Genomic DNA, 10,233 nt, shown 5'->3' on the forward strand with positions numbered 1-10,233 from the left:
GAACAACCTGGTTATTTTATAGTTGTCATTTCACTCACTATGTTTCGAAATCAAAGGGTTGGGAATGGGAATAGGTTTTTGGTTTTGGATTGCCGGGTTTGGGTTTGGGATGCAATTGTTTCCTCTCCTATGTAAGTCTGCCATTTAGTGGGACTGAATCATGTATTGTTCTAATTTTTAGTGTTTTGGCTTACTACCCTTTGTTGCGGTCATTCTACTCAGAGAGAGAGAGAGAGAGAGAGAGAGCTCATTTAGAGATCAAAGCTAGCATAACTTAAAACAGCTGAAGTTAATGCCACAAAGCAGAAGCAATAACAAAACCTTGTTGAAGATCTCAAGCAAAATGCAAAACATAAGACAGGTAATTAAAAGGGCTAGGTTGAGCTAATAAGCTTTAATGTCTACTTGAAAGCAGCCACCAGTATCTCAAGCTCCCCAGCCCCTGAGAACTGTAGCCCGAGCAACGCGATTAACCCCAAGGGTGAAGGCTCCCATGCGGAGATCACAGTTGTGGGTTTTGCACATTTCCTTCACGTCCTTAAAACCTTTTGTCATGTATGTTTTCAGCTCGTTGTTCACTTTCTCCTCATCCCACATGAAGCCTTGAATGTTCTGCATTGCACAAGATGCCATAAACATATGTTAGGAATAGTAACATGGAAATTTTTGCAAGGATACATGCAGAAGCTGTAGAAACCAAGCCAAAAGCTCAGGCGGCCCGTGGAATGGTGGTTATGAGATACCTGAACCCACTCAAAGTAACTGACTGTAACTCCACCCGAGTTTGCGTATATGTCTGGAAGGATAACAACACCCTTCTTTGCTAGGATCTGCAAATGAAGACGAAACTTATGCTACTGAAATCATTTTCCAGTGAAACCGCAGAATCAGGCATGCACTGACCTCATCAGCCTCTGGATCAGTTGGATGGTTAGCTGCCTCAATTATAAATTTGGCTTTGATATCATTTGCATTTTCTCTGCAATTATAACAGAAGAAATATAAGTTAACCTGTTAAAGCATGCCCATGGCAGTATACCTGACAAGGATCGAGATTTAATGAGAGTTGACACTGGGTGGGAACAAATCTGGCAATCACAGGGGTATGTGTTTTTGCCACAGGTCCAGGTCCCTACTCCCTGTTTCTAGAGGGTTGGTGGAGGGCGGCCATCTTTGCCCTCTCCTTACTTTGGAAAAGTCTCTTTGCACAACTCAAACCAGTGATCTTTGGATCACAAAGGGTCGCAAAATGAGAACTTCCCAAGGGAATCATCGATCCTAGCATTACTCCTGCTCAAGCACACTTAACTTTATTATTATGATGGAATCTAGTGCATCAGTGTTGGTAAGAGAATATCTCTTCCTAGAGTGGGGGTGTATTTCGCTATACTTTCTTGTGTAATTGCATTCAGATCTGTTATACTTTGCATTCTTCTGAATGTCTTTATTCAGAAGAACGCAGAAAGAAAGTAACAGATCTGGAGCATATTTCTTCACAGAGGGAGTAAGTTTCCTCAAAAGAGAGCAAGTTTTATATTCTTTTGAATAAAGACATTCAAAAGAATGCAGAATATAACGGATCTGACTACAATTATATCAAGAGGAGAGTAAGTTTCTCCTCTAAAGTAAAGGCCAACATATATGGCATCATGATTCACATTAAGAGAAGTCTGAGTATTGATTTTTAGCACCGATGTTGTTCCCTTTATTTTCCTGCTGGCCGATCACTCTCCCTTATGGATGGCATGCTATCAGTATATGAATGTGTCTGTGATGTCTTTGATTCATTCCTATGCTAGTCTTTCATTCTTATAGTTATAGTACTCTGTTTCCTCATTCTCTTTTTTCCCAATTGGGATAAAGGATCTCTCACACATTAGAATTACATAATCAAAGTAGAGAAGGGCCTGTTGGGAAAAGACCTGTTGATCACACCCCCAAGGGCTGCTGGGATGAGAATGTCACAATCTTCGACCAATATCGCACTGGGGTCCATTGCATCCCCACCCTTGAATCCCCTGATTCCCCGTTTTTCATGGGTGTGCTTTAGTAGGCTTGGGATGTCAAGTCCATTGTTGTTTTTTATGGCTCCAGTAATGTCACTTACGGCGACAACCTTTCCACCATTTTCACTGATGAGCTGAGCAGCCCAAGAGCCCACATTTCCAAATCCCTGAAATTAGAAAGTAACCATCTTTAGTTGACAATAGATTAAAGAAAAAGGATAACGGGTGAATTATCTCAGCCTTCTGTTTTCAAGAGCCTTCCCTTGCACTAATCATGTATATTCATGCAGTTGCTCTTCCACACTGCCTTCTTGCAAATTTTGGAATAATGATGCAATTGTTTTGTGTCTAAACCTTTCATTTGGTCATTACTTCCAAGAGATGCCCAGTTTGTTTTATGTGAAATAACGCCATCTCATCAAGTTCAAATATTACAGTAGTAATATTAATATAATGTGTTCACCTGTATAACAATTCGTTGTCCAGCAATGCTCTTCCCATGCTCATGGAGCAGAGCTTCTGTTGCAAAGAGCACTCCCCTTCCAGTGGCTGCATCCCTGCCAAGGGATCCACCAAGATCCTGACATATAAAATTTTGAGTCTGTTAAACTATAGAGATTAAAAGAAAAAAATCCATGAATAAAGAACAGATGATCTTCTAAAGATTCCCATAAAGAAGAAATAAAGAAATTTCCAGAGGATATAAGATGCCAACAGTAAACCATGATCTTGATCTTTTTTCTTTTTTTTTTTTTCTTTTTTTACATAGCCCGAGAAATGGACTTCCAAGTTTGTTTCATCGAACAGCCAATGAATACAACATAAAGAAAATGCATCAGTAGTGGTGAGCAGAAAAATCAAATAGTTTACACCATTAATCAAAAAAGTGTATTCAGCATCGCTAGGAGAATCAAAATATAACAAGAAATAAGCTCACAATTGCAAGACCTGCTTTTGTGCCCAGTCACTAGAATGTTGTTGTCAAGTCCATTATGTATACTTACAATGGGTTTACCGGTCACTACAGCAGGAGAGTAGCCATGAAATTTCGAGTACTCATCCAGTATCCATGCCATTGTCTGATTAACCACACAGCAATGGAAGATCAATTCAAAATTTCAGCAAAGGCAACTACTCCTTATCATTAATATTATTCCTGAAATTATCGGCTGTCCTAAGCTTCACGGATAAATGTATATCTTTGCAAACCTGTGGATTTGTTCCCATATCAGGTGCTGGAACATCAGTATGGACTCCAACGAGATCATGTATCTTCTGGGTGAAAACTCTAGTAAGTCTTTCTTGCTCAGAGATGCTTAGTTCCCCTGGATCACATCCTATCCCTCCCTTAGCCCCACCATATGGTATATTGGCTACTGCCGTCTTCCACGTCATTAGTTGTGCCAAAGCATTCACCTCATCTGGGTCAACCTACAATTTACGGAATAATCATTTCAACCATAACTTAATCATCTTAAGAACACAGAAAGGTTATTCATATCTGTCCGAAGAAGGGAAGGGGGAAATAACAGAAGAGTCTTGCAATGTTATTTTTCTTCTATCCCTTATGTGGGGCGAAAGCCATGAGACTATGTGCTTCAGAAGATTACATGGTTGGTAGAAATAGACAGTTAGAAAAATAAGCTTAGTTGCAAGTTTAAGAGGCTGCAAATGGCCAACATGAACTGCACTCAGTATTGAGGCAAAATATCCCACATTAACCACAAAGCTAAACTCCCGTTCTTGTTAGGAGATAATTTAACAAACCTCTGGGTGATATCTGATGCCTCCTTTCATGGGGCCTCTAGCATTATCATGCTGAACCCTGAACCCGACGAAAGAAGCCAAAGTGCCATCATCCTTTGGTATGGTGCACTCGACCTTCATTTTTTATGAATGCAGTCAAGTTAGAAGATTAAAAAAAAAAGAAAAAAAAAAGCTTAAAAGCTCATCAGGAACCACAAATAAAATCAGGGAGAGTGCCTTTAATTGCAGAACAATAATAAAGAGAGTTAGGGAGAAAGAAAAAACTGAAACTCCTGCAATTATCGCACAAACAATGCTGAAATGAAATGGCATAAAAATACAATGCCAGGCCAAGGTCATCAAAATCAAGCCTTTATGAGGGAAATATGAACAGCTATGTGACCTGGAATGAGCATTTACATCTTATCAGATGTTGTAATTAGCGTCTTTTCTAAGCGACACCCAAGTTGAGCAATTCAAAGTGACTGTTCAATCTGTGGAAATTGTGAATTCTACACTGAATAGAATTGTTGCCCATGAATAGTCTGATGGGAAATCTAAGTTATTCAGTAAATGTAATTAAACCAACTGAAATGATCCAGAAAATGATATTAAAATGAAAGAAAAGCCAAGGTAAGAATGGGGACGTACACAACAACAAAGTGAAACATTTATGTAAATGAGCAATGAACTAAGTTGCTAACAATTTCAGTCAATATGTCCATTGTTGTTAGGACAAACAACCATGTTAAGGAACATCACCAACCTTGATTTCTCGAAATGGGATGAGCAAACTCTTTTCAAGCTTTGAGTCCAGCCCCAGCAGCCGAGCTGCCAGTTTAAAATTTCTGTTGGTTGCAGCTAATGCATTCATGACGCTCTAATAACTACCTGAGAAGCCAAGAAGGGAAGATCAGAACTCTCAACTCCAAGGTCTGAATGAGGAAATAAACTAACCCCAATAGCAACTTAAGTCAGATTTAGCAAACAATTACTAGTCAATGTGAAACAAATTGTATGAAAAAGTTGCTCAAAGCCCTAGAAAAATAGCACCACAAAGTAGAGAAGCACTGAGCTAAAAATATGTATATACATGTATATATATATATTCTCCAAAGATGTACGCAGAGAACTATACTTAATTGTTTACAAGAACTACCTTGTTGCCTTGATGTTGCAGGAAATTAATGAACTGAGAGACTTTATGCTTCCGGGAAATAAAATAAATTTTTTGGAATAACTAAACCTAAACTAGAAATACGTCATACAATATTCTCTAGCACATGCACGACAACATCTACCACTAATTTTGTGTGTCTGTATGGCCTACCGATCACTCAGCTGCCAAATCAAAATAGTCAAGATCATGGTTAACTCAAAAATTCTATGTCCATCAATTTATACTCCTCTTTTCTCATTTAAGAGGTTAATCTAACAAGGTCAATGGAGTTGAGATCTAATCCTTTTAGCTCTAGATCATATTGATGCACTGAGATCTGAATAGTTTAATACTATACCATTTGCTCTTAATAAATGGATCTGATCCATGTTACCCAATTTCCAATACTACTCTCTTTTTATACATAATTTAATTGTTTGTTTTAACACCAAAAAACTTATCAATAACTGCGAGCTTCAAAAAAGGATATGCATACAAGATAAGAATCTCACTTGTACCTAACCCAGTGGGGACTTCACCAGACCAATCTACCCAATTTGGGGAGATTAACAGAACCACCACTTATCAGAGAAGAGGTTAAACCTGGGGCTGAGAAAATGCAGGCAATTTTACATTTGATATAATATAACGATGATGGAACAAGTTTTACCTGCTGGGCAAACTAGATAATGTTCAACTATATGTCTCCACGAAGTAACTTCAGAAATCGCACAGATCAAGATATGAAATAGAAACCATAACCCATACAAGATGCTAGTCAAGGGTATGGAAGGTCAAGACCCCACCATTCTTCACAGGTTAATAGTGGCCCACTATTGAGAAGACCAGGGCTTATCTTTCCATATCACTGGCCAAAAATAAAAGGGCAATGGCATTCAGTCCTCTTTCGTGGTCCTCTTTAAAAACTCCAATTAGACAAATGTTCAATCTATCATTGCTTTTATTTTAACAATCACAATGATTGTTAAACTCAAAGAAGATCGAAAATCATTATCCAAAATAAAAATCCAACCAAACGAGCAAAACAAACAGTGCTATGACCACACCCAACTTCTTTCACAACAAAAATTATATTTTTATGTCGGTCGAGCCAAGACAGAGATATATGAAACAGAAAGAGAGAGGATTATTTGCAATCATCAGAACAGAGAAAGAAGGGGCTCACAGCAACCGATCAGCGCTGGTGTTCAGGCAGGAGCCTCTGGCTTTGAAGCAAATCCTAATTGGGACACCGAATCAAATACTACGCATGCATATATGAAAACATAGATATATATAGATAACAAAGGGAAAAACAAAGAAGAAGCAGAATCAGAATGAGTTCGAGTTGGGGAATCCACAGTCAATTTGTCAAGTTACCTTCTTAAAACCAAATGGTCCAACATGAACAGTGCACGTGCACACACAAATATATATATATATATATATATTCACATAAATAAAGTGTCTGAATTTGGTGGGAGAAATATGAATATGATTCCTAGATGGTACCTTTACACCCTAAACCCACAATCAAATTGGCTTCCATTAACCTTCCATTGCTACACAAAGAGGAACCCTGAATTGCAAAGAAAGAAAGAAAGAAAGAAATGGCAAACTAGGTAATGGATACATGAATCCTACTCGACCTCCACCTTATTATATGAAATCAAAATCGAAGTCCACTCTTAGGGCTGTTTCTTATCTTTAGGGTTTTTGGCATGCTAAAATTCAGAATCACTAAATAGTATAAATATAGATACAGTGTTTTTTTTTTTTTTTTTTTGCCTTCCTATATTTTCTCAGAGAATCGCTGTGCTGCAATGCAAACACGGAAATTATGGCATTTTCCCATTTTCATGGGCATCCAGAACAGGGAAAGAAGGAAGGAAAGAGAGAAAAGTCCATTTTCTCAGGAAACTTTGCATCGCCGTGTCTTTTTTATGGTGGGTGGAATACAAATTAATGATCAAACGTGCTGTCGGTTTTCGCACTATAAGAATTAAGAACGTCTGGTTCTCTCTCTCTCTCTCTCTCTCTCTCACGCGACGCTTGCTTGCGGCCTCTGATTCGATTGTAGGGTTTGTGATATTCGTGCTTCGTTTGGGAGACGAGACGGGAGAGTTTGGATATACTTTATTCCCGTACTTAATACTGTATAGTATTTTCCCACCCTTTACGACGCCAGTCGCCAGCCAAATTTGGCATCAATACTCTGATTGATTCGTTTATGGCTCTTCGTGGTGGTTGTTGTGCGGTCCTCGCTTCGTGTATAAACAAATAAATATAAACAAATAAATGGTAGAATGTGTTTTTGACTCTTGCGCTTGCACCCATTCAATTTATAACTCACTAAATTAATATTGACATATTATTTATTTCATAAATAAATGTAAAGAACTGTATGGCCTCTTTATTGCATAAATGAATGGACCCACAGGTGATGAGACCCACAACAATTAATTGAATTTAATAAATGGTCATTTCATTTCAACAAATATTAGACATTTAAACAATCAGTCCCTTTAAAAATATTTATGATTTTAAGTTAAGAGTTATTTTGGTGATTATTTAATAATATAAATAAATATTAAAAATTATTTTATTTATTTTTTGAGATATAAATTTACTAATTAAATTTTTATATTCAAATTTAGAAAGTAATTTTTTTAATTAATAATATAGATAAAAAAAATCTAAAAACATAAGAGTTAAATAAGTAAAAAATGTGAAGAGTCCACAATTAAGTCACGTCGATTTACTTTTATTTTTTTTCTTTAATGCCCATATCAGTGTGGATTCTCCAAGTCAAATTTTCACCGTCCAAAGAATCATTTTATCAAATTGTCCTCCTAAAATAATATCACTTATTATATTTTTTTTGTTGCATTATTGGTCTACACCTCAATATTTATTACCTAATATTAAAAAATGATACGTGTATTTGGAGAGTTAGTTGGGGGGGGGGCTTCTCCTCTAAATAATGTCTCGCTATTCATTGCTACAATAAAAAATAATTCGTGAATTTGGTAAGGTTGGAGCCTTATCATCTAAATAATACTTTATTATTTTTTGTCAAAGATTGAAAAAATAATTCATATACTTAGGGAGTAGGAAGCCTCCATTTAAATGAAATAACAAAATAAATAGAGTATAAATTCAAATAAAAATTATTATAAAATAGAATTAGTGATTTCGAATCTCAAAAAAATAAAATAATTCATTATCTTATTTTTTAAATTTTAAATATAAATTTTAGTGGCCTATGCCTTGAACCGACCTGAATACTATGCAAAGTGTCATAACAATTTTTTACTTCCACACAAACTTATAAAAGACCTTTTACTATTTACACAATATATGTCAACAAATTATATATTTTTTAATTTTTCTTGTATAAAAAATGTAAAATAAAACTCATGGCTTAATACCACAACTCAATAATGACATATCATTTATCAATCATATTTAGTGAAAATTTCATGACATATCATCGTTTGTATTGTGATATTATATTAATATGATAACGTAATATCATCATTATATTAAATATTTTCTCCGTCAAGGAGTAGATAGTTTGCATTATCTTTAGGATAGAAATTTAATATAATTTTTTGTATTATTTTAGATTTATAAAACAACTAATTTTTGAAAATATTCTATTGGGCCTAAGCACCATAATTATTAAAAATCTAAAAAAAACAAACAAAAATAACGTATAATACAAAAAATTCACATAGTCACGGTTTCGCCCTCCCACCCCCAATAATATCAATGATTGGGCTACGATATTAGGTATATCAACCTAAACTTTTTATTATCGTTGAGTCTTTAGAAAACATGAATTACAAAAATAGTATATCGAAAGAATTCGAGTTATCACCGTAAAAATATATCTAATAATATTTTAAAAAAAAATCAAATGTTGGGATTTTCTAAGTTAGTAGAAAATCGAACCAAAAATTAAAAAGGAACAACAAATGAGAGAGAGGAAGTGCTTCCCACCTCCTCAATCATCAAACTCGTCACAGCCATTATCATTTAATAAGAATTATTGGTGTAAAAGAAGTACAAAATTTATTATTAAATTAAATGCAACTATAGAAAAAAATTTAAAATTAAATCTAAAACTAAAAGCTCCTCCATTAAAATTCAATATCTTTTAATAATTTATCCTTTCTTTTTCTATAAATATAAGCACTTGCATCTCCCTGTAAGGATTAGTCAATTGGGTCACGAAAGCAAAGCAAAAGAAAAATTAAAAAAAAAAAAAGAAGGGGTGTTTTCACGTATGCAATTCAATTCAAACCCACATCCCCGTGACCAAAAGTAGAATCCCAAACAAATGGCAAACCATAAAGCCCCTTTAGGAAGCAATAATGGAGCCATGCCATCCAAATAGGAGCCAAAAACACAATTATCACAGCATTTGTTGATGTGCCATTATTTAAAATTATAAGAATATTCTTACACCTAATAATCTCGCTCGTCATGTGAATTATTCGAAAGAGTGACATGTGACAAGTCAACAATTTAGTGCGGAGTCTGAAAAATTTGGATCGAACTGCGAGACCCGTTCCATCTTAAGTGAGGTCCTCGGGAGTCATGCACGCCCATCTCGGATACCCCCATAATGGGTCCGCCTATAAAAAATAGAGGTTCTCACCAAGTATAGGTAAGTTCTTTAGCTCTTACATTTATTACTATCTGTATTTATTCTACTAATTTGAGCGTCGGAGTTCACCCCATGGGACCCTAGTTCCATCACTCTATTGTCTTACAAGTTCTATCATCGAGGTCCGACATCGCCAAGTATTCCCGAGGTCCATTCGCAGAGATGGCACGTGGTGGTCGGTCTCAAAAACCATCATCATTTGTAGCTTGCTTTTTAACTCTATTTTTTTTTTTGTGCATAATTTCTTTAATATTTTTAGTATTATGTGTCTCATTTATTTATAATAATCAATCTCAATTATAGGTAAAACAGAAGGATTGTGTTAGACATTTAAGGGTTGGGCTAAAGTTTTTCAAATCTTATGTCATGAATTATGGATAAAAGATAAAGAATGATATTAGAATAATGTCTTAATAATCTTTTAAAATTATGAATTATTTTGACAAACATTTTAATCTAATAACTAGATAAACCAGAGTTGTCGTTGTCTAGATATAATAATAAAGTTGATGTCGGAGAATTATTTCAGAGCTGTCGAGATTTTGTAAAAAAGAAGCTAGTCAAAGGGTGGTATTCCTCTGCAAACTCTTCAATGGTTAAGTTAGACATTCGTTGAAAGTAAGAAAACAATAGAAATTATAAAGTGT

The 10,233-nt window shown here is 35.4% G+C and overlaps 1 protein-coding gene across 8 annotated transcripts; it reads right to left on the reverse strand.

Moving 5' to 3' along the window:
- Window positions 1-250: 250 nt before the first annotated feature.
- LOC127790561 (glutamate dehydrogenase 1) lies at window positions 251-6,921 on the reverse strand. 8 transcript variants are annotated; one of them, XM_052320123.1, is made up of 11 exons: window positions 6,098-6,256; window positions 5,582-5,779; window positions 4,519-4,643; window positions 3,774-3,887; window positions 3,216-3,437; window positions 3,011-3,085; window positions 2,470-2,586; window positions 1,923-2,173; window positions 904-979; window positions 744-830; window positions 251-612 (listed from the first exon to the last, which is right to left on the reverse strand). In XM_052320123.1, the coding sequence occupies exons 3-11, from the start codon at window positions 4,624-4,626 to the stop codon at window positions 427-429; spliced, it is 1,236 nt and encodes a 411-aa protein (XP_052176083.1). In that variant the 5' UTR covers window positions 4,627-4,643; window positions 5,582-5,779; window positions 6,098-6,256; the 3' UTR covers window positions 251-426. The 8 variants fall into 8 exon arrangements, with proteins under 8 accessions (XP_052176083.1, XP_052176089.1, XP_052176085.1 ...); XM_052320129.1 differs by lacking the exons at window positions 5,582-5,779; window positions 6,098-6,256 and adding an exon at window positions 6,424-6,921; XM_052320125.1 differs by lacking the exon at window positions 5,582-5,779 and having other exon boundaries at window positions 6,098-6,264.
- Window positions 6,922-10,233: the final 3,312 nt, after the last annotated feature.

The sequence above is a fragment of the Diospyros lotus genome, chromosome 14, assembly GCF_014633365.1.
Source record: "Diospyros lotus cultivar Yz01 chromosome 14, ASM1463336v1, whole genome shotgun sequence".
NCBI lineage: Eukaryota > Viridiplantae > Streptophyta > Magnoliopsida > Ericales > Ebenaceae > Diospyros > Diospyros lotus.

Excerpts from the sequence above, each read along its gene's own strand:
- LOC127790561 (XM_052320129.1), bottom strand. The coding sequence starts at position 4,626 with ATGAATGCATTAGCTGCAACCAACAGAAATTTTAAACTGGCAGCTCGG. Across the intron at positions 3,086-3,215 it reads ATATGGGAACAAATCCACAG|ACAATGGCATGGATACTGGA; the intron begins GTTTGCAAAGAT and ends GTGGTTAATCAG. Across the intron at positions 2,174-2,469 it reads GACAACGAATTGTTATACAG|GGATTTGGAAATGTGGGCTC; the intron begins GTGAACACATTA and ends TTCTAATTTCAG.